This window comes from Dinoponera quadriceps, unplaced genomic scaffold (assembly GCF_001313825.1).
Source record: "Dinoponera quadriceps isolate SergipeBrazil2010 unplaced genomic scaffold, ASM131382v1 scaffold2392, whole genome shotgun sequence".
Classification (NCBI taxonomy): Eukaryota; Metazoa; Arthropoda; class Insecta; order Hymenoptera; family Formicidae; genus Dinoponera; species Dinoponera quadriceps.
Genome location: NW_014556584.1, coordinates 69,404 through 94,022, shown reverse-complemented (window position 1 = coordinate 94,022; position 24,619 = coordinate 69,404). Strand labels below are relative to the sequence as shown.

The window sequence follows — 24,619 nt, the reverse complement described above, 5'->3', positions numbered from 1 at the left end:
TTTGTAAAGTCATGTATCATGTATCATGTCAATCTTTCAATAATAAGGATATACCGATTCCATTTTATATCTTCATTGCAGCGTAATACTTCAGTTTTCTTTACACGAACCGATGTGAAACTTCTCGCGGAATGCCATACACGATATATACGTGCGCGATATCACGCAAATAGACCTCGGTATGACCAATTTATCGTTCGAGTTTCCCGCCCGAACCCACCTGAGTCACGTGACCTTCCCGTCTGAAGTTCGGTCATTCGAACCGCGCGTCGTGTTTCGGAGCTGCCCCGGAACAGCTTCGCGGCTGCAAATGCGCGTCACGTGTAACAGGTAGAACGCAAGGTAAACAATTGGGAGTGCGGACGTTGCGAGAGGTGAAATCGACAAAAAGATAATTTTTCGAGCGAGCGACGGGGGGGAGGAGACGAAATTTCGACGGAGCGCCGAGAGCGCTCGGCCGAGATGGACGGTTCGTCCAACCGGATGTCAGATTCGGGCGCCGGGATCCTTCCCTCCTCCATTTCCCGTCGAGATTCGATTTCGGCAACATGTCCGCGAATTGACCGACGCCGCCAGGTGTATATACGGTGAATTCAAAACTGTCGAGCCACGCGTCTCGTGTCATATTACGAATCATGCGCGATCATCGCCGCCGTGAGTCGCACTTTCGCCACGATCTGTAAGTACGCTCCGGCTCGCTTGCACTTCTCCGTGAATCGCCGACGAATGCGCGAGTGTTTGCACGCAGTTGTCTCGACGCGGCGCGGCTTAATTGCGGCGAAGTTGCATCGTGCCGAATCGAACCGAGTCGTTGGTCGCACCGAGCATCGTCGCGGCTTTGAACTCACGGTTACCCTCGGTTTCAAAAATTTCACAAACGCCTCGCGTCTCACGATGTTCTTTCAGATGGCTCACGTGTGTGTAAACATTGCGGCATAATCTTGTTTAACACGATTCGCCGGGGATACAACGCCTCAACGTAACGTACGATCGGTGCAAACAAAGGTGCGTTTCGTTCCTGGAGGGAGGCCCGCAGTTCTCCGGGCTGTACGCGAGAATTCACGTGAGAGAAAAGAACTTGTAAGATAAGAGAGAACGAATGGAAATAATTTGTAAATTTGCCAACTGTTTCACCATATGTCCTTCTTAATTATGCTCGATGATGTATCGCTGTACTTCATCGTGCGATGGTAATACTCGATTAATATGATATAACAGTTTCAGCAGTGTGTTACATTGTCTAACCCCAGTATAAAACAGGGTTGATTCTTTTATCAATGAAACGTGATCTGTCATGTCTTACACTGAACTGGAACATGGTTATCAGGTAAACTGGATTACAAAGATACAAATATCAGGATGTGTGATCGAGTGTCTCATGAGGATCTTCTCACAGGGTCTCAAGAATGCGAGCAGACCAATGTTCTACATAGGAGATATTAATACGGTACAACCACCTATAGTAGGTCCTGTTATTCCTTCCATCTATCGTTCATCTAAAAGGGTGAGTCTGCATTTTGTCATTGAGGTCTAGTCGCAAGCAGAATTCACGCATGTCCAGGGGAATCACACAGAGCAAACTTTGGAAATGTATCTTCCATTTTTAATCAAAGCACATACTATATGTAATATTTTATTGATGTCAGACAGATAGATGTTTCGTTATGTACAATCATTACTTTCATTCGATAACGATTTGTATCTGATAATCTATCACAAGAAGCAATATTAGATAAACACAGAGTTGTATACATCGATAAGTACTTATATAATTCGAGAGAAGGATTATCCTTGAGATAATTTAAAATACGTCAGTTTACATGCTTATTTGTATATCTTGTGTTTATATTTAAAAGGTGACAAATACTTGTATTTATTTGTAAGATATTGAAGTAAACGATGATTAAGAGGTTAGAAATAGAAGACATAAGTATGTGTGTGTGTGGTTTATATGGTATGTAGATATATTTCCGGTGTTTAAAAATACAAGTGAACAGCCCATGTTTATTTACAGTATTCTCACTTTTCCGTGAAACTGCAGCAGTAGATACGATTCTTAAACAGTTTTTGCCAAGTAAATGCTTAGAGGAATTCTCTTGCTGAAACATTATTTGATATTGATGCCAAAGTGGTCAAGAAAGCATATATATTCTTATATAATAAGCTGTTAAAGGAGCAAACCAATCGACATAGGCATTATTCGTAATATATATATTTTAGGTTAATAAGTGTTTCTATCTAGCAGAATGTGAATGTAATCGGTATAAACATAGGATAAATTTTGCGCCTTCGTGATGTTTGGGCAGACAGGAATTTATCTGATTAAAATTATAAGGCAAAGTATTCGAGCTATAACGGTACGCATATGATATACGAGTGAATATTACATTTTGCAGTGAAGGCATGTAGTGCAGATATATTTTCACTTTGTTCACTCTGTGTGCGTGTGTGTAAAATGAAGATAAAAATAACACAAGTTATGTCGATACGTAGCAACTAATATTAACCGAATCATAAATTACGTCTAACTACTTGGGCTGGCAACATTATGACAACTGTTCAAAGTTTGTTCCGTTATGTAGAACATATAGTTATCACACAATGCATGAAAATCTGATTTTGTTTGAAATTGTATATTACTGGCAATTAAACTTCCCATTTTTACCAGAACATAACACACTGTGTATCGGTTTCACATTATATTGAAAGTATAAGCATGCTATCAGATATTTGAGTTTTATCACGATAGAGTTGCAATAATAACCTCGAGTGCTACTAAAGAGCAAGTTTGATGATTTGCTTTTTATTTCCTTATCATGACACACTATTGTAGTCTTTGAGTGACCAGTATTATTGACACCAACTAAATTGATTGCTTGTTACCAGGAAAGTGCACACTCAGTCCAGTAGGTATTCAAATTTTTGCGGAGATACGTAAGAATAATATCTATCCCCCCTTCTCCAAGGTGAAAGTGTGTGTTTGTCATGATATGTGTACTGTGTGATACTGTAATGTACTTCTGATTAACTATGCACATTATCTTATGTAATCGTGTCATGTATGCTCAGTAATACGTATAAAATATACATTTTGTCGGTTAACAGAGATAACGACTGGTTATAATGAAACAGAAAGAAGATACAGGAATTTTAAATAGAGGAATGAGAGCACACGATAATAATAAAAGATTGAAAAATTGGTGAAATTTTAATTCAGTTCAGAAAATTATATTCATTGAAAACACTACTAAGTTTCCGTGATAACTTATCAGATATTTAATCACAGAAATAGACTAAACATTTTTTTTCAAACAGAAGTAAGATACTTTTTTCATTCACTCATCGTACAATTGTCGCAAATTAGAAGAATTAAGAAATAGGCTTTTTATTTGCGTTTTATTTCTTCAGTTTGTAATTTTTGTTCTCTTATAACAATTTCTCGATTCTTTTATTACAGTGGTCAAAGAAAGCTCATTCCTCAGCTAATTCATTCAGCTTGTCAGCTGCATGACCGATATCACATTCCTCATTGCATTGGATTTTTAGCGAAAAGTAATAATAATCACAGAGTACAAAATAAAATGGCGACTGAAAACGTATAGATGAGAATTTTATGCTGAATCTCAGACTCAAAAGAGTGAGCGAAGTCTCACTTTCAAATTCCCATGTTTCACGCTTTGTTGCTTGATACGTATTACCTTTCTATGTAGGCGATAACGTATGCGATCAACGTGTAACTTACTTATCGAAAGCTCAAGCTAAAGAGTATAATGAGTAATCATACAAGGGTTTGCAATGAAAATTGCCCTGAAAGAAATGCCGACGACAAGCCCAGATTTCTGTCCTGCCTTAAGGCATACTGGGTGAGCACTACTTAGCTTGGAGATTTTACGATCTCTCTCGTCGCTGCTTGTTATATATATCGAAGTGTAGAAAAATTGCACATTCATTTATACAATATGAGAATTAATCCGTAAATTTCTTCGCATTTTTCACGAATTAGGCTATCTCGTTGATTTTTGACGGAAGGAAAGGCGTGTGTGGTAGTGAATTTAATTTCAAAATCTCTCTACACGTAGTCTTATAATTATTTGTGTATTATTTATTATATACATGTATATGAAAAATATTCATTGTCATCAGGACGTATATCTTGCACACGCACAACAACAGAGAACTTCTCGAGCAGTTGTCGTATATCACCAATTTTACCTTCTAGCCTGAACTGTCAGAAGGGTGCAGCAACGATGATGCTTATATGGGTAGCAGTGACGTGGAAGGGGAGGGGAAGCAAGTCTTGGTCGGGGTGTGCGCGATGGCGAAGAAATCGCAGAGTAAACCGATGAAAGAGATTTTAACGAGGCTCGAGGAATTCGAGTACATCAAAATTATTGTGTTTCCGGAAGATGTGATACTAAAGGTAGTACATTCTTCACGCTTTTGCACTCTAACGTTTTATCGGGTTCTCCTTTTTTCCTCCTTATATACCTTATTCAATATTTTCGCTCGTTTACAGGAACCGGTGGAGGATTGGCCTATAGTCGACTGCTTGATAAGTTTCCACAGCAAAGGCTTCCCACTCGATAAGGCTATAAACTATGCGAACTTGCGCAATCCCTTCATCATTAACAACCTTCCGATGCAATATGACATCCAGGTAGAGAAACCGTTGACATTGCAAGCGCCACTGTTTTTCTACCGCATATATCACACGTGAACGATTACTCTGACAGGATCGAAGGAGAGTCTATGCCATATTGGAGACCGAGGATATCGAGATTCCACGGTACGCCGTTCTCGACAGGGACTCACCGGATCCAAAACGTAAGTAACATTCATTTGTTGCATTGTAAAAGCACCGTGTAAACACACTCCCCCACCACGACTTAACGATTTCGATCGAACGGTGCACCTAGATAAGTTTAGAAAGCTCTTTTGTTGCATATTTAATCTTGACATATGCAGAATGCAGAATCTTTTTCAGATCATGAATTGGTGGAGTCGGAGGATCACGTGGAGGTGAACGGTATTACTTTTAACAAGCCGTTTGTGGAGAAACCGGTGTCCGCTGAGGATCATAATATTTACATTTATTATCCCACCTCTGCGGGTGGAGGCAGTCAGAGATTATTTAGAAAGGTATATATATATAATTTATCCTCTCTTTCTTACGTTCTAATAATTGAGATACAAAACACGTTGTGTATAAAATTTTTAGAATATGTAAATTACTTTTGTACGCGGTAAATCAATAATTCACACGCAAACACTCATCGTATTTCGTTCGTTATACAGATAGGTAGTCGTAGTAGTGTATATTCTCCGGAGTCTCGTGTTCGAAAGACTGGTTCGTATATCTATGAAGATTTTATGCCTACCGATGGTACTGACGTTAAAGTTTATACCGTGGGACCTGATTATGCTCATGCCGAGGCGAGAAAAAGTCCGGCTCTCGATGGCAAGGTCGAGAGAGACTCGGAGGGCAAGGAAATTCGTTATCCAGTGATATTGAGCAACGCTGAGAAACTTATCAGCAGAAAAGTATGTTTGGCCTTCAAGCAAACGGTATGCGGTTTCGATTTGCTGAGGTATGTGTGCGAAAAAATTACCTATTCCGCGACATAATCAGTATGAACACGAAAAATTTAGGTCCACCTTAGTGACTTTGTTGGTAAACGGTAACACGCATGCATCTGCTTCGTGCATCGCGCAAAAATGTGTATTCCAGAGTTGCCACAAACCTGGAAAAGTCGGGGCAAGATAACAAAAAATCTGGAATTCGAACTTTGCTCATAATTTCCTTAAACGCTTTCGATTGTAGTCTTCCTTCCAGTGCTCATTTACTTTTCGTTGGCCTGAATTTGCATTCAGGATTATAACGTGTTAGTAAACTTTCAAGTTTAGCAATATAATTCCTGCTTCTATGTGTTCAAGTTTAAGATTACACATTGCTCGTGGAAAATTCTCTGTCGTCTGGGAAACGTGGAAAAGTCGGGGAATCTCGGGATTCATTTTCTGTGGCAACCCTAGAATTTCCTATTTAGAACTTCAGTTAAAGTATAATCTGAAAATTGCAGTATTATCTATTCAACACTACACTGAGACGTGACACGTATACTGGCGTTTATTCGTGATTGTCCGACGCAGTTATCAGTGTCACCCTAGAACGCATATCGTATTACATACGTACGGTTACGTACGTAGCTTCGATTCTTCCTGCGACGGACGTGAACAGTCGGTATCGACACCACCGGCGAGTTCTGTCCGCGCTAGAAACGTATCGCGATTCACCGTGAGCCGTTTGAAATCGAATGCGATTGATCCAGCGCGAATATCGCTTTGTTTGCAGAGCAAACGGACAGTCGTTCGTGTGCGATGTAAATGGATTTAGTTTTGTAAAGAATTCGAATAAATATTACGATGACTGTGCCAAGATCCTGGGCAATATGATACTGCGGGAATTGGCCCCGACACTGCATATTCCATGGAGCGTGCCCTTCCAATTGGATGATCCGCCCATCGTGCCAACTACATTCGGCAAAATGTTAGTAGAGCTGCAAGTGAGAATTCGTGAACAGGTGGAAATATCGTCGTTAATGCAGATGATGTAATAGTGCCTTTCCTATTCATTGTTGTTAAACTTTAATGCACGGTTTAGGATGGAATTGCGCTGCGTCGTGGCGGTTATTAGACACGGCGACAGAACTCCCAAGCAGAAGATGAAGGTAGAAGTGCGTCATCCGAAGTGAGTACCCGGGGGAACAACTGTAGCGGTGTTTTTGCCGAGAAGTGTCGCAAACTGAAAATAAATATTGCAGATTCTTCGAGATATTCGCCAAGTACGATGGCTATAAACACGGTCACGTGAAGTTGAAGCGGCCCAAGCAGCTGCAGGAGATCCTCGACACAGCGCGTAGTCTGCTGTCAGAAATACAGCATCGTGCTGCGGGGCCCGAGCTGGAGGAGAAGCAAGGGAAACTGGAGCAACTCAAGAGTGTGTTGGAAATGTGAGTGTCAAACGGACGGTCGTAACTTTAATCCAACAAAGTTGGATAATAACTAATTACTCGGTTAAGCTAACAATTTAATAACTTTTAACTCGAACTAGTTCATTTAAAATGCATTAACTATAACTTGTTAACCTTTTTTATATATATATATATATATATATATATATATAAATATTAACTTAGTTTTATATTAAAGAAAAGTCAAAAATAACGCCAGCAGAATGTTTCTTTGCGCGCCAGTACTCTTTTCTTGCGTGGAATCCTGAGCGCACAAAACAGTCCCTACTTTTCCTATAATAGACTACCTTTCTTTTTACTTCGTATAAATTTCATCTACGATTAAAAATTATTTTATTATATAAGAATATATTTATATATAGATTGCTTTGCGCACTTAACTTTATTAAATTTATTAAATTAATTTAATCTTAACTTAGCTTTTAATTAAGATCTTGTTTAAGTAGCTTTTAATTTAATTTATTTAAAAATTAACTTATCTCACTTGAATATAATTGCGCGACCTGTGAGTTTTTTGATCGTCGATAAGTATGTGAGAAAATGATGAAAATTGTGTCTCAGGTACGGACATTTCTCCGGCATAAATCGCAAGGTCCAGATGAAGTATCAACCTCGGGGACGACCGCGGGGAAGTTCTTCCGACGACGGTAACGATCTCAGTATGGCGTGTTCACTTTCTTCCACTATCTTACATGGCTCTCCGCTGGCAGAGAGTCATGTGACATATTTCAACGGGTGTGCCCCGGGGCTGCGCTCCTCTCCACTCTTCCTCTTTTGCAGATCGATTGGGTGAGCCGTCTCTCGTCCTGATATTGAAGTGGGGCGGTGAATTGACGCCGGCTGGACGCATACAAGCGGAAGAGTTGGGACGCATATTCCGTTGCATGTATCCCGGTGGTCAAGGTAGACACCTTAGTGGTTCGTATCTTATGTTCATATGCTTGCCATGCTCGCTTTTAAGTTTCTTACACAACATCGAAGGTCACTTCTACTGTAATTTATCCTCTGTTAGCGGAACTTTGTCTACGTAATTCCGTCGCTGTCTGAGAGCCTCTGTTGTTTCCGTTTTTCCCAACCGTCGAGAGATTGAACCCGTCAACCTGAGAGTTTAAACTTTCTTAATGCCCGTTTTTGTCATCATGGATTAAACCTAATCGACGATTAATTCAAAAGAATTGACCAACCGCATTGGTTTGATTCCGTTGAATCAATCGTCGATTAAATTTATATCATGATGGTAGAAACGAGCGTTAGTCAGAGACTTAAACGCCAAGTTGAAGTTCCGTCGGACGTTGGTAGAAGTGAGGCGTTCCAATTGGCGTTACCGTAACTTGTACAAACCTTGAAAGCGTACGAACGGCTTCTTGAGATCGGCATATTGCGAGATTGAATTGCAATCTTAAATGCGACTCTCCCGTCTGTACGCGCTCTGTATTTTTGTTAGAGGCTCGACAGTAGTCAAACGAGAGTAACACTAACGCTGATCGAGTTGATCGAGTGAAATTGCCAGTGTAGCGAAGCACAACTTTGGCAACTAACGACCATATTGGCAATCATATCGTAATTCGTAGTTGGTAGTGAAAAAAATGCAGTAATTACGCCCACGGGTCGCATTAGCAGGATAATTTATCGGTAATCTATCTCCAATGTTATTTCAGAGGAAGAATCAGAGATGTTACCAAACCACGGTAACCTTTTATTTATGATCCACGCTTACTTCTCATAGTTCTCCTAAGTAGATTGTATTGCTGTCCTTAGAAATAGCGATGTTTTAGAGTCGACGGCGTAAACAGTAAGAGTATACTGTACACTTTGTTATTTCTCTCTTCGTTTTTGAATGCTTCGAGCTGCCGCTCGACTCGGCGTCCCGCCGAGTTGTTCGTCGCAGCGTTAACGAGTGGCATGGTTTTTTATCGCACTGTACACCCCACACACACCCCACACACACACCCCGCTCATTCATCTTTCGCTACACGCTTCTTTCTGCGTTTCTCAATGGATGCTTTCGTTAACAATTCTAATAGCACTACAAACACTACAGATACACATTAAATGTTATTTTGTCGTTTTCATACGAAAGACGTCGTGCACGCGCTGTACAATTACAATATACAGCTGATTGACGTGGAGAGAGGTAATCTTTTCATTAGAACCGTAACTCCCCCATCCAGGAGCTGCAAGGTAAATTCCAAGCCATTCCAAAGACATGTAAAAGCTTCGTACGGTAATTCCCTTGTTGCGGTAAGACTTTATAATCAATACACAACGCAACGTTTGATGCCAATTGATAACGATTAATGTATCTCTATGACAATATACCCTCTCGATGATCCTGATACGAGAACGTAGGTCATCCCGATAGCGGTTTTTCGAGTAAACGTCCCTATTGTTCCATGTCGTTGTGTTCTATTACCGTTACTGTGCCTCGGCGAGCCTCTTCATCGTGCTGATACCACTTCCCTTGTGTAAATGTAGGTGAATACGCAGGTGCGCAAGGACTCGGCCTGTTACGCTTGCATTCCACATTTCGCCATGACTTAAAGATATACGCCAGCGACGAGGGACGCGTCCAAATGACCGCGGCGGCATTCGCGAAAGGATTGCTCGCGTTGGAAGGAGAACTGACGCCCATCCTCGTGCAGATGGTGAAGAGCGCGAACACCAACGGCCTGCTCGACAACGACTGCGACAGCAGCAAGTATCAAAATATGTAAGCTCATCGTTATTACTAACGAAATATTTGAAGATATAACATTTAATTTTATATTCTTTATTTATACATGTTGTATCATTTATATTTTCAATTTTTACATACCGTATGTTATATAATTTTTATTATATAATAATATATATACAGTATTATTATATAATTGTTATATAGTTTTTACACTCTACATATTACATAATTTATATTTTTAATTTTTATATAAAATATTGCATTAGATAATAACTTTTATACGTTCGATATTTGTTTTAATTACAGGGTAAAGACGCGTTTGCACGAGCTGCTGCAGCAGGACAGGGAGTTCACTCGCGAAGATCGCGAGCAGATCAATCCGGGGAACGCGTTGAGCATTAACGCTGCTTTGGACTTCGTCAAGAATCCAGTCCGGTGTTGTCAGCATGTTCACACCTTGATTCAGAAGCTCTTGGACATCGTGCGCATCAAGAAAGAGGACCCGAAGACGAAGGACGCGATACTCTATCATGGTGAAACCTGGGAGTTAATGGGACGTCGTTGGGGGAAGATCGAGAAGGATTTCTGCACGAAGCAGAAACGCTTCGATATATCCAAGATCCCCGACATCTACGACTGCATAAAGTACGATCTGCAGCACAACAATCACACGTTGCAGTTTGAGCACGCGGAGGAATTGTACACGTACGCCAAGTCTTTGGCGGACATAGTGATCCCTCAGGTACAATTCTTTCCTATTATCAGTAGTAATTCCCCAGCTTTCCTAATTTTTCCTTTGTGTGCGAGTTGCGTCACGCGTTATTAACGCACACAGGAATACGGTTTGACGGTGCAAGAGAAGCTGACCATCGGCCAAGGAATATGCACACCTTTGTTGAAGAAGATACGGGCCGATCTGCAACGAAATATCGAAGAGTCCGGAGAGGAGACGGTCAATAGACTGAATCCCAGGTATAACAATTACCTATTTACGGAGAACACCGGTTCTCGTGTCTTCTTGTTTCTAACATGTAATTTTTTCTTTCTAATTATTTTCGTTTCTAATATATGTAATATCCTAACCCAGACAGCACCGATTTCTAAAAGATGTCTTAGGAACGTCTTACCAAAGACGTATCACATTTTTCAGACGTTTTTAAGACGTCTTTCGGAAACTCTCACTGTCTAGGTATTGTATTGTTTCTAACCCACATAATTCTAATAATTCACACACACACGCACGCACATAGATATTCCCATGGCGTTTCGAGCCCCGGACGCCATGTTCGCACGAGGTTGTATTTTACGAGCGAGAGTCACGTACATTCCTTACTCACCGTGCTGCGTTACGGTGGTTTGCTCGATGTAAGTGATATATACGTTGTTTCCGAGTGAAAAGGCCGTCTTGTGCTACGTTCCTCTGGCTCTACGGCGAATCGATTACAGGTGGTGAAAGACGAGCAATGGCGACGCGCGATGGAATACGTCAGTATGGTCTCGGAGCTGAACTACATGTCGCAGATCGTCGTGATGCTGTACGAAGACCCGACCAAGGACCCGAGCAGCGAGGAGCGTTTCCACGTCGAGTTACACTTCAGTCCTGGCGTTAACTGCTGCGTACAGAAAAATCTGCCACCCGGACCCGGTTTCAGGCCACATTCGCGCAACGAGAGCAGTCACAACATGGTGAGCGTCGAAGGTGTCCGGCACCACACGTCGAAAATGGCACGAATATATCGGTTCCCTCTTTCAGGGCGAGAGCGGTGGTTCCGGCCAGGACACCACGTCGCAATGCAGCACCCGGATAGAGGAGGAAGACGCGGAATTGGGAATTATGGAGGACGATCTGATGAATCCCGTGGTGCAGACCGTGAGTACTGCAGTTTGCGTCGCATTTCAGTTGTCTTATAAATCAGCTTACGCGTGATCGCCTCAGTGTAAATTGACGCTTTCGGTCATACGTTTATGTCAAAGTTACAAATTGCTTCTCAAGCGTTCTCACTCAGTGCGGTAAGTATCGGTGACGTTTTCCAGGACACGCCTCCGTCGCTAATGGAAACCGACGCGGTGGATTCCATGCTAGACAGTCCGACAACCAGTCGTGGAATCGATATGATGGACTTGGATCCGAACATGATGGACGAGCCGTACGATAGCGGCTTCTTACAGAGCTCGGCTCCGATCCCCATCAGGTTTGTCCCACCCATTCACATCTGATTCTCCTGAGATACCAATGATATAACTATTATGTAATAATAACTGTTATTATTTATTTAAAATTCAATACTTATTATTTTCATAATTATTATTTATTAATACAATGCGATTCAATAATTTTATTGTAAAATAATCCCCCCTTTGATTATTTTCGTCCTTTTCTTTCGTGTCAAAAGGATTTTACTATTTATTTTAATACACATGTATTTTAATGAATTTTATAAGTAAACAAAATAACTGCTGATTCTTTTGTGACCCACACAGCGCTAGAACGGTGGCCGGACACGAGGCAGCCAGACTCGGCAGTCAGTTGGCGGCGAGTCAGCGGCAACGGCGAAGCAGGGAAGCCGGGACCATCGTCGAACCGCGCGCCCGCAGCTACGACCATCAACGGCAAGAGAAGTCGGAGAAAGGTAAGTGCGCCCTCGACGGCTCGCAAGTTATCATCCGCGTCAGTGGGCGGACTTGCGAGAAACTATGTAAGTGTGAAGGATGCGTCGCTAATGAGCCGGCGAGATGTGCCGGCCGAGAGATTTTCTCGACATTAACAAGCCAGGCTACTCCACTTACATGTACATACATGTACACACACACGTGTACGTACACGTGCGCCGATGCAAACGTATGCGTACGACGTGTACGCGTACGGTATCCTTAACACGTTGATAGTTTGTGCATGGTATATTGTGTAATTATTAATTATCATATATATATATATATATATATCGGATTTTTCTTCTTCCTACATATGTATATGTATGTATGTATGTATATATATATATATATATATATATATATTTATTTATTTATTTATTTATTCTCATATACGTGTCACCGTGATCGCACCACTGTCGATATTTCTAGATATATGCTACGTGAATGAATGCCGTATGCTATCTCCCGAATATTATTATATGTAGCAGCTTCGTCTCGCGAAAAAAGAAACTGCATTTTATCACGATAAATTCTGTCCCCGACACACACGAGTATATCGATCGACGTACGTGCTGAAAGATCGCATTGTGACATAGAATCTTAATTGCATTGAGATTTCGGATTTTCACGTCTTGATGCATCCCACGTTTCGAACACAGTCCGTTCCGGATTACCGGAGTATAATAGTTCTCACAGTTTGAACACTGAGATATCGATATTTTCCCAATTGGTTTACTTGTGAAACATAATGATGCACATACTGAAATTATATACGTCAAGGTGAGAGCACACTTTGCAGAACTTTTTTGCCGTTTCTTACTATTTGAATGACTTTCAATTTTGCTGAATGAGCGAACATAGACGTATTGGAGCCATCGCGCCATTTTTACGAAATATTGTGCATGACAATGAACGGTGTATGCGCAACAACAAGATAGAGAGGCACCGAGACACCTTTTCTGTTCATTCGAACATGATATTGTACTGTTTTGCGCGCGAGCACAAATATAATTCTATTTGAGGCATATACACATACATACATATGTATATATATATATATATATATTATATATAATATATATATTAATGTTAAGGCATCAGGGCAATTAGGTAGCGCTTTTACGGCTAATTACTAGCAATTGAAAATTGATGGTGGAACATCGCCACAATGCTCTTTCTGTGTTCTGCTGTCTCTTTTTGTAGCTGCGGACAAGCTGCAGTATCAGAGCTTGGACGCGGTCAACAAGGAAGGTATGTTTTATTGGTTACCGATTTTGCAGACGACTCTCCGAGATAATGCACATGAATTTTGTCAATGATATGATTTCCTTTTTTTTTTATATATAGCTCTGTTTACTTTTATTTGCTGTAATCCGAATGGATTATCGTGCCCTCTTCTTTCATTAGAGTACAATTTTGTTTTTATTTTCCGTGTCTCTAATGCCTATAGAGTCTCTCTTATGCTCACGTTGCAATGAAATAGTTATCGATTGGCCATTGGTACATATTTATCGGTGCATTCAGCCAGGGTGTCTGCTACCTGGAAAAGCCTGAAAAATTTGCAGTTCTCAGGGAATTTTAATTTTAAATAGCATCTATCTGCAAGCCGGATTACCGCGTTATCTATGAATAAATATTGTGTGATTGACTGAATTTTGCTTAATAATACTTTCTTCATTAAGAATCTTAGAAAGAAATATTTCAGAAAATATTTCAGAAATATAATCAGGATTTCTTGATTTCATTTTGAATTAATTTTAATTTTAAAGATATTCAATGTTGAAATCAATGATTTCGTGTTAGATGCAATTTTGTTGAAGACAGATATATTTTAATAGATTTATAAAAGTTACACTTTATATTGGTTATGAATTATATGATTCTTTTATTAGTAACTTTTGAAAGAGAAAATTTTAAATTTTACGCAACATAAAATATTTATTTTTTAGAGCCCTCACAGTTTCTTTCGAAGTTTTTCAAATTTAACCATCGAAATTCGAGTGAATCTTAATTTTACTTTATGATTTATTTAGCTTTTGTGAATGAGTAATATTAAGGATTTTGCAGATAAGATTAAAAAAAAATGCCTTTATTTTACCTGGAATTTTTGACAAATTGTCTGAAAAATCAGAGAATTCTCATGGAAATTTTTTTTCGGATTTCAGTAGACACCCTGTCAGCGTTTTGCATTGAGATATTTCACGGGGGAGAAGATTCTTTCCGTTTGATCTTGTAATGACAGTTTAATCGAAGTGACGCGCCGTAGCGATTTCGTAGTTTTCTTTGTGTATGTTACCGTTCTGCCACACATGTAGCACAAAACAATTCCCCTGGACTTCCGTGACCGTGTAAAGCAGAACGTTTCTCGATTTTCGTTGCAATTAGAGTGCATATAATCGTTGAATCTGTACCGGTACCCGGAATGCGCTTTGTACGCACATAATCGGTATTACGAAGTACTGATTAAAAAGCAACCGCCGACCGTCACACTCCCGTCACACTCGTGTCTCCTCGTAGCAAATACTACTCTCTAATCCCTTCCCCCGATGGAATTACTTTCTCCCCACATTTTGTCCCGAGTTTTTCTTTTATTTGCGGACCACGTTAGTTAGTTCTCGTGACGATCTGTATTGTAGCCTGTTATTTTCTCACTCTAATCAGAATCCCACGAAAGAAAAAAGACAAGAGAGGATAGCAAAAAAGGGAAAAGAAGAAAAGACACGTATTGCACGTATTGCTGTATTCTATTAGACGAGAGAGAAATCTCGGTGCTACTTCTCGGGAGCGTGTGGTAGAGAAAGAAACAAGAACGCGTCAACCGGGCCGAGTACCGACCACAGTCCGGTTGAGTGGCCACGATCCGGTGGGACGAGCACTGATCCGGACGAGTCTAATGTGAATCTTGTTTCATGTAGTCTAGACGGGATTGTGTTACTTTGCCGAAGTAGGAGGCGGCGGGTTGAAATAACTCTTTGCTCAGCGATAGTTGTGCGCGTGGAAGCCAACTAATCAGTGTCAGCGGCGGTTGTCTGGCTCACACCACGTCCCCACCGTGGTGTGACCCATTCAGTCGCCCTCCCATTCAGTATCCTCGAAATATCCCACACGAAGAGAGAAGTCATCAGAGTTCCGCATGATTCGCGCGGTCGGCTCTCGCCGTACGTGTCGCCGCTTCCGCGGAGACGCTCATCCGCGCGATCATATTTCTCTCATCCTCTCATCGTACTTCTTTTAATTCATTTCACTTCGTACTTTTTTTTTCCATTTTCTTTCAAACTAGCTCGTATCGTCGTCGTCACGCTCGTTTCTTCGCACTTGACTATCATTGATTACACTACTGCGATCTCTTCTCTCACTTCGATAGAGACAGTCTTTCTCTCTCTCTATCTATCTATCTATCTATCTCTAGTAGATGTGAGCCACATAGTAGAGCATTCTCACCTCTTTTCTCTCATTCACACACGTATCTCGCATTCACAAGGACGAAAGTGAGAGAGAGACCGGCACAAATCGACGTGTCCTCTCACGTATCGTCGTCGTCGCGACGATCGTATTAATTAACGCCGTTAAAGCTTCGGCGGTTTACTAATGAGTGTTTGTGTAACGAGACTGATCCATATATGTCAAAGTCGTGTCATGTGGTTTGGTTGGCTTACTGGTTGCATGGCTATCGTGTGTGCCACGGTTGTTGTGTGGTGTGCGCGTTACTCGCCGAGTCTGATATACGTACGTACTCGCTACTGTGCGTGGGAACGGTCGAAGGTATATACTCTTCTTCGCTCCTTTAATTTACTTTTCTTCCTCGGCGGCGAATCTTTACGGGCGTGCCAAGCGCGACAAGTACTTTCACTTGCCGCTCTGGCTGGCGTCTTTCTCTCGACGACGCGCGAAATCGTGAATCCATTCTCATTTCTTGACCCTCGCAAAGAAAGGGTGGGGGTCATTCATGACCTCCGGCGTATTATTATATTTTTGAAAAATATATCCTTGTTATTGTTCCATGTTATTTTATGTGACCTTTCCTTGTTTTCCAACGGAATGCATATTCATAAATTGGGATCACTCATGACTCCACCTTTCTGTTCACGTCATGCTACTCCACCTTTCCTTGCGAGGGTTAACACATTGCCAATTCTGCGGAATTAATAAGACCATAAGAAACTCTGAGAAACACACATTTCGTGAGTAATAGCATATCTTAACTCGAACTTTCACAATTCTTGCAACAGAGCAGCGTTTTTATCCAGTCACTTACGTCACCTTTTGTCACTTACGTCACTTTTTCTTGACAAGTTACTTAAAAACATTAAAAAAAAGGTAATTCAAAAAATTCACTATTATCCAAAATGGATCACAATAGCCACTTTTCTTAAGGTACCATTAAATTTGTAAAATATAGGCATTCTATGTATATTTTTGCCGTCTCTCTTAATAAAAAACTGCAATGTGTCACGAAAGAAAGATCCATCGAGATTTTCTTAGAGAGTAAGTAAAGAACAAATTCTTCACGTTTACCGTCGCGTTTCGGCAATTTGCATCGTACGAAGAAAACGCAAGCGGATGCTTCATATTAATTAATGTCGTCACCGACGAGGGGGGTAGATTTCGTGGTCGCTCGAGCGAAAGCAAGAGAAAGAAACACCGCATATTCAAAGATTCGCCCCGTTCTTCTGTTTCGTTGGTAAATGGGTTCTTTAATCGGCTCTTTTCTCTTTTGTTTTCCCCCCTTCCTCTCTCTCTCTCTCTCTCTCTCTCTCTCTCTGTCTGTCTGTCTATTTCTTTCTCTATTTCTCTTTCTCATTTTTTTTCTTTACACCGTTATCCCAAATGCTGCACTATTATACTCCCCCTCCCCCTGCTGTTGTCAACCGGCAATCCCACTTTGCTCGTTATCACGAAATTAACGCGGCGCGTTATCTCGCACCTTCACGCCTCGCACCGTGCCTCGCATCATCTTCCCCTGATCAGCCGCGGAGCCGAGCGAGGCGTATCTGAGGAAACCGGCGACCCTGTCGCAGTCGCACAGCTCGCCGGAGCTGCCGGTTTCGCCGGGCGCAGGCTCCGCGAGCTCCTCCTCGGGTTCGCCACCGCCCACGATCACGCTTCACAGCGCGCCGACCTCGGTCTCGGCCGGGGTCGACGACGGACAGCTACTCGCCACTGCCACCCCCTGCTCGTTGCTCGTCCCGTCGATCGCGATCGGCGGTGTCCTGCTGCAGGAGCAGCAGCAGCCTACTGTCGAGTTTTACCGGTCGTCGTACTGCGGCAGGAAGTACGGACGGTCGCGCTCCGAAGCGATTCTGCTCTCGTCCGTCGAGACCTGCGGTGAGTGCGAGGATTCCTCTCGGTGAGAACGGGAGAGAAGGCTGGCTCGAGATACGGAGGCCTCCGGGTCCTCTCGGGGCCCTTCACGGCGAGCGAGATAGCTCTCTCAGTATCAACGTCGATGAGGACTTTGTCGAGAATAAAATCTTACAGCGGGCGCTTGCCATTTATCTGACCGGTTAACACCTGTGTTAATTTGTGTCGACGCAGTTAACGTACACAGAAAAAAAATATAGTATCAACTCGAGACTCGTATTCTTATACATATTCTTATATCATATACTTGTAGTTTAAGTCAATGCGAACAGAAAAGTCCTTTATCATTTTCTCAAGTATTATTTATATTTTCATGAAATATTAATTTGAATATTAATTTGAAGATATCGTTTTTCCCGATATCTTTCCTCTCAGTTCATAACAATTATTTTTGAATAACAAGAATATGATATTTTTAGCGGAGCTATGTAGATTTTCTTCATGTAAGTTTTACCTTCATATAAGACTATATATTTTTGCTTACATATGAGAAGTCCTGAATATAAAAATTTTTTTTTCGGTGTACAAATGGAAAAAAAAGCGCTCTGTTAAGAATGCTCTTTATTAGCGAACGATGCATTATTCATTGAATGTTTTCCATTTAGTAACGCAAGTTGACTTTAAGTAATTCCGCTTTTGCAGAGAGTTGAGCGTGGTTTGGCGGCTTTTCACTTACATGATTTGTGTCCGTGCAAATGGACACAGGTGTTAGCACAAATCCTACAAATGAAAAATATTCTTAACTCTCTGAATCGACGTTTGAACATGATGTGAAATTCGTTACTTTTTTCCTTTCACTAATGAAACGTCCTGACATTAAAATGCTGGTTCTGAATGACATTGTATCGCGTGTCCGAGGTGTCATAATCCGATCCTACCGGATTCATACCGGAGTCTCATTCTCTACGATAAGGAAAGTTGCATAATTAATGCAGTGAGTCGATCGAGGCTGGCGTTCGATGTCCTCTTGTCGAGAGCTACTAGTAGAGAGTCATGGTAGTTACGAGACTACTTATCGTAAGACGAAATTAGCAGCGAGCGATTAGCAGCCTGCATCCACAGAATTTACAACACACGCGCGCGCGCGCATACGCACACACAAATATACACGATTCATTAAATTAATCTCTTCGAACGGATGCGATCGCAAATCTTGCATATCCAATAGTTTATCTTCCAACACGAACCATTCTCACAAACGTCGATTGGAGTTTACTATGATTTAACTAATCCTCCGTCTCTCTCTCTCTCTCTCTTTTTGCTCATATAATATTCTCGCTTATATATGAAAACATTTACCGATTGATTTAAGACTATTTCTCTTCTGTGTGTTACTTCATAGTTGCGCTTGAGAGGAATCTTCTCAGAGCGTATAATAAATAATGCTATAAATAATCTCCCCGCCCCCCCCTCTCTCTCTCGATCCGAAATAAAAAATCAATTAATCATTAGCATCAGTCTGACGGTTTGTGGGAATGGTCCCGTGGCTCGTTAATACATGTGACCGATTCGCTTTGCTCGTTGCAACTGGTGCCAACATCTTCCCTCTTACTAGCATTGGATGTCTCTTTCTCTCTTCTTTTCTCCCTGGTACGCGAGCACGAACGCAAGCACGAGTCTGGCGTGACGAGGTGTAAAGCTTCAGACGTAGTCTACTTCTGCGGCTTTCGAAGGCACTCTGTACACAAGAGCACCACGATCAGAACAACGTTCACTATTCACGTTCATCCACCATCAACCATATTGTCAACCGTATTATCACCGTCCTCCCCCGCGAGTCTGATCATTCAAATCACCATCCAGTCTGTCTCTCAGTATCGGTCCCTCCAGATCGTCCGTTGTCCAGCCTGAATTCCTCTTCTCCTCCCCAGACACGCGACCTTTGTTCATTCAACCTGATCCTACCTGCACAGCAAGGCGCCACCGTCACAGTATCTCCGGACAGATGAGTTATTTCAAGCTGTTGGGCTACAATGTCAGCAAGAAACTCACCGGCTCGGCGAACAGCCTCTTCAGCACCGCTGTGATAAGCGGCTCCTCGAGCGCGCCGAATCTCAAGGACATGGTGCCGCCGCACGCGTCCGCGGTCGCTGGTGAGTGTTGCCTTCGTAATCACGAGAGTCTGAAATATCCAAATCCGTAATCTCTGATCTCGTCTTTCCTCTTCTCTCTTTCCCTCATCGTTTTGCACTCATTGAAGCGATAGAAGGCTTCGGCGGAGTACCACCCATCAGACCACTGGAGACCCTTCACAACGCCTTGTCGCTACGTCAGCTGGACTCCTTCTTGGACATGATGACCAGCGTGCCGCTGTTCCGCACTCCGGCCTCGTCGCCGCCCAAACACCCGTCGCCGGCCAGCTCGACGCACGAGTCACTGAATCCAACCCTCGGCCATCCCGGGATCAGTCGCGAGTATCACTCTTCCGACACGGAAGCCGTCAGGTATCGTAAGAAATAGCATAAGACGCCTCCGTGAGTATCGACTGACTTTCTCGCTGTCCCTTTTCGCCGGATTTCCTCTCGAGCGCGCTGCGCCGACAATTTCCCGCTGCTTTGCTCGTGCACTCGAGTCTCAGGCTTGTTTGTTTCTCGGTACGAGACATCATCAACGTTTCCCTGTCGTCGTTCAGGTACATCACGCCGACCCCGATACAGTACAAGCCCCTGGGCGAAGCGGAGACGTGCGACAGAGGGAATCTACCGTCGCCCACCAGTCCGAACAGTGAGCATCTTCTATCCTGCGCGAGTCCTGACGGTGTGGCAAATCTCGTCGAATAATTGTCACTTATTTCCCGTCAGAAATTATCTTTTATTCTACGTCAATTTACTTATAATTTTCCAATCGTCTCTGGTTTATTGTTCTTCTTGTGGAATAATTTTTACCGCGCAGGTACGGGATGGAGCAGCGAGCCACAGTCCTTCTTGTCTTCGGAGCCGTCGTCGCCGGCGCCAACCTCGACCGGCGAGTGCAGTATGTCCATAAGTTTGATAAGCAACGACGGGTGAGCTCCAACGCGCACTTTGTACACTCTTGTGTTCCATCTCTTTTCGTATCCTGATTATTTTTAACACTCTACTGTGTTCCCTCCCCCTACTGTAACGATATCTTATGTATATAACATGGATGAATACTTACGTTAACCTCAGATATTCTGTAATTATACTGTTGTTATAGCGTGTCTGTATCTTAACTGTCTTATTTGTGTAATCCCTTCGTGTAATCCTCATCACACGCCGTATATTTAACAACACCACTAGAAAACGACGTCTCTCCGTTCGTAGTGCTCAGCTTTTCAGCAACGCGCCCAAGTTCTCGACGACTCCTTGTCTGGACGTCGATTTTAACGAATTCTGCATGAGACTCGACCAAGAGAATCGAGAAAGTCGCGGCAGCGTCTCATATACGGATTATTACAGCAACGAGGACGGTCAGATACGCAAAATAACGCAGATACCGCAGACCATGCAGCAAGTGGCAGCAGCGGCCGGCGGGCAGCCGAATACCGCCGGCGATGATCTGCCCGCTGACAACGTTGACGAGGACGAGGATCACACGTTGACGTTGAGACAGAGCGAGGAGCAAAAGAAACAGGACGTTAAGCTGATATTCGAGCAGCGGGACAACGTGAATCCCGCGAAAGTGAGCGGCGGCTGCAAAAAAATCGGACGGTGAGCGAAAGGGAGGAAAGTTGCTTAAAAGATGGTTCCGCTGTTGCAAGTTGCAACGAAAGTTTCTCTAAACTCGGAATTGTCGTGTTCAAGTTTTTCAACGGATACGCACGATTACCCGGAGTCCTAGATATATAAATAGAGAAGCGCAAATTGAATTCGATGCGTTGAAAGTCATTTTCTTTGCACGGTGATATTTGGGGCGAGTAAGAAAATGAAAGAAAGAAGTTATCAGTGAAGAAGAAAAATTAGGTCGCGAGAGATTGACCTGAATTATCAGTCCAAGTAAGAAATACTCTCTCCGTAATTTGTAACTGCTCGTAGCTTACAACCCGACACGTCAGAAAAGGAGCTTATTGAGTTATGGATAAAAAAATAAAGAATATTATAACTTGCCGATACATCGTGTGCTCTTTGTCGTGAAACGGACGAAGAAAACAGGTGTGACTTTCTTCATCGCGCTTCTCCATTTGCGTCTGAGACTCCAATTAGCGCGATCTAGCTGTTTCATTCGGTGTAATTGAGGTGAAATGAAGTACTCGCGCTTCTCGCTTCATGTTCGTTTTTGAACCCGCAGCTTCCGGGTGGAGAGCACGGACATAACTCAGGGCGACGTCAGGATTAAAGAGACCGACAACGCCGGCGCGGCGGACAAAGCGAAACCGTCCACGCCTCAGAGGTCCGACTCGCCGAAGTCCACGGACAAGATGACGCGGAAGGACTCGAAGAAGAGCGGCGGCAGCAGCCAGCACTCGTCGCAGAAGCGCAGGAACTTCTCCCGCTCGCAGAGCGTCACGGCGCCGAAGCCGACTACGGCGAAGCCCACTGAGCCGAGTTTCAGCTACAAGAGCATGAGCTCGAAGCAGGGCTCGCTCTCGACCATGTCGGTCGCGGATCTGGAGGACTGGAAGCTGAGCGTGCTGAATCCGACGACGTCACCGCAATCCGCGACGGCGAGCCGAGAGGACGAGCCGATTCTCACCGTGGCCGTCGGCGACAGCTCGAACGTGACCGTCGGCTTCGACGTTCAACGGGAGCAAAGGGAGTAGAGAGGGAGGGAGGGCAGACGCGAATGGATTCTTCCAAATTCCGGCCAACGACGCGCGAAAGAGAAATCCCCGTCATCTGTATTTTCGCCGAAACGGAGCCGAGCACCACCGCGTCAAACAGGAAACAGATAACGTTCTGTAGATCTTAAAGATGATAATTCGTCACCCTTCCTGTCGATTAAACCGTGCGAGGCGATGTATTAAGCAGAAAGTATTAGGACGCGATGTTGTCACTTCGTTGTTCCACCAGTAGTAGTCCGCGTTGATAGAAGCTGATCGATACACGCGAGCAGGACCATTCGTCTAGCGGAACTCGAAGCAGCGGTACTTAACCCGCGTCTCCTCTTCTTCTAGAACATAATTTAGTGAGATATTTTGGATCAAATGCGACGCTCGTTTTAACACCTCTCGAGGAATAGCGAATTAACTGATTCCCCCTCCCTAGTAAGTTATTTCACGATTTATAAGAATATATATATATATATATTTTTTATTGACACAGACAAGAGTAATCGTCATGTTAGGTGATCTTTTACAGAAAGAGAAGAAAATTGAGAAAAATGTGGCCGGCCGTTGAATCGAGAGCTTATGATTTCCGGGTACTTTATTCCCCTGACGACGACGACGGCGGCCGTTGCGCAGGCATACCACCTCTCGGAAAAAACTTATTCTAAACGAAATTGAAAGTCAGGAATTTTTCGATCAACGAACAAACGCTGATTACACAGTAGCGATCGCGACCGTATGCGATTTCTAGCGCATAGTGAGGATTCTTTAGGCGAATAAACGGTCGCAGGCAGCAGTACTCCCGACAGTAGGATCCGTAGATTCCGTTCTGACACGTTGTAACTGTGTGCATATCCGTCTTCTAGAGAAATCACTGCGGATGTACAAAGGCTTATCTACCAGTGTAGATAAATACTATGTGATAGGTGTATTTCAATTGAGGATACTTAGGGAAACGCGCAAAGAACGAGATAGAGAGAGAGAGAGAGAGAGAGAGAGAGAGAGAGAGGAAGTGGCATGCGATTAAGAATGTTGAGAGATTTATTCTCAGGAGGAATTGTATAAATGTATACTTCTCTACGCTGTATTATGTTCTTCTGTACTATAGGCTCTGTTGTAAATCGACGGTTAGTTCCTTCAAATTACCAAAGGCGGGAAACTTAACACTTGCGCATCGTCTAACGCGTATCGCAGAACAACGAAGATATATTAGATCATCGTTAGAAATTCTATGTTCTCAGGTGTCGGATGATACAGGCGTTCCCGTTGGTAACGTTTCGTTCTTGTACAGCAGCGATCGCTGGAATCGGTAGGACTTGATCCGAGCCAAAGAAAACAGGTCGGTGCGTTTGACGTTGCGCGTGGAAACGGTCTGTTGTTACACGCGCAGCTTCACGGGAGGAGGATGTTTCATAGAGATATTATCTGTGGACGGGTGATCGTACTTGCAAAGTAGCGAACATCGTGCTACGTGTGTGTACATTTAGTATGTATATCATGCGCGAAGGAGGAAACGTTTTAATAAAATGATATAGACATAGAACCAAGGAAATTGTCTAATTCATTTGTTACCTGTAGAATTTTTTAATATTGCATTTTTAATATCTTGCACTGAGGGCAGGCAGAAACCGAGAGTAAACACAGATTTGACTTTGGAGACATAAAACGTGGTCTACGATGGGCAGTAGGAGTATGTGTGTGTGCGTATATATGTTTATATGCAGGAAGAGTACCAATTATTGGAGAATTATTAGAGAAGGAATTAACCAATCATAGTCGATTATTCTCCTTACATTCGAATATGATTGGCCAATTTCTTATTCTTCTTATAAATATACTACCACTGCCCATTGTAGATTACGCTTTATAATGTGCGAAAGCACGAAAACTCGTATCTATGTGTAGATATATGTCCATACACAGCAATATCTATGAAAAGATGTAAGATGGTTCTATTGTTTTTAATACATTTTTTTTCGTAATTTTGACAAAAAACTTGCAAGAAATTATACTGCAAGTCTCTACGTAAATTTTTTTTTCACAAACCGGTCAACTAGAAGAATTCCTGAGAGTTTTGTGTAATCCCTCATGCTAGTTCTAACAATTATTCTTATGACTCAAAATAAAAATCGCGCACAAAAAAATTCCCTTACACTTTTTTGTATCACAGCTGAG

General features: G+C 42.6%; 1 protein-coding gene across 24 annotated transcripts; it reads left to right on the top strand.

Moving 5' to 3' along the window:
- Positions 1-514: 514 nt before the first annotated feature.
- Positions 515-23,987, top strand: LOC106747856 (inositol hexakisphosphate and diphosphoinositol-pentakisphosphate kinase 2). 24 transcript variants are annotated; one of them, XR_001374689.1, is made up of 31 exons: positions 516-679; positions 907-1,063; positions 1,219-1,327; positions 1,397-1,504; positions 4,220-4,420; positions 4,517-4,657; positions 4,734-4,824; positions 4,973-5,139; positions 5,296-5,588; positions 6,350-6,544; positions 6,659-6,745; positions 6,819-7,007; positions 7,590-7,687; positions 7,809-7,946; positions 8,687-8,716; positions 9,504-9,738; positions 10,012-10,447; positions 10,541-10,677; positions 10,956-11,070; positions 11,152-11,391; positions 11,459-11,575; positions 11,740-11,897; positions 12,187-12,335; positions 17,326-17,682; positions 19,590-19,811; positions 19,919-20,162; positions 20,351-20,442; positions 20,611-20,722; positions 21,003-21,389; positions 21,967-22,882; positions 22,977-23,987. XR_001374689.1 is itself a non-coding variant. In XM_014625800.1 (30 exons), the coding sequence occupies exons 3-30, from the start codon at positions 1,295-1,297 to the stop codon at positions 22,436-22,438; spliced, it is 5,238 nt and encodes a 1,745-aa protein (XP_014481286.1). In that variant the 5' UTR covers positions 515-679; positions 907-1,063; positions 1,219-1,294; the 3' UTR covers positions 22,439-23,987. The 24 variants fall into 24 exon arrangements, 23 of the variants coding, with proteins under 23 accessions (XP_014481286.1, XP_014481284.1, XP_014481290.1 ...); XM_014625800.1 differs by having other exon boundaries at positions 515-679; positions 19,925-20,162; positions 21,967-23,987; XM_014625798.1 differs by having other exon boundaries at positions 907-1,005; positions 21,967-23,987.
- Positions 23,988-24,619: the final 632 nt, after the last annotated feature.

Excerpts from the sequence above, each read along its gene's own strand:
- LOC106747856 (XM_014625798.1), top strand. The coding sequence starts at position 1,295 with ATGTCTTACACTGAACTGGAACATGGTTATCAG. Across the intron at positions 5,589-6,349 it reads TGCGGTTTCGATTTGCTGAG|AGCAAACGGACAGTCGTTCG; the intron begins GTATGTGTGCGA and ends CTTTGTTTGCAG. Across the intron at positions 21,390-21,966 it reads GGCTGCAAAAAAATCGGACG|CTTCCGGGTGGAGAGCACGG; the intron begins GTGAGCGAAAGG and ends TTGAACCCGCAG.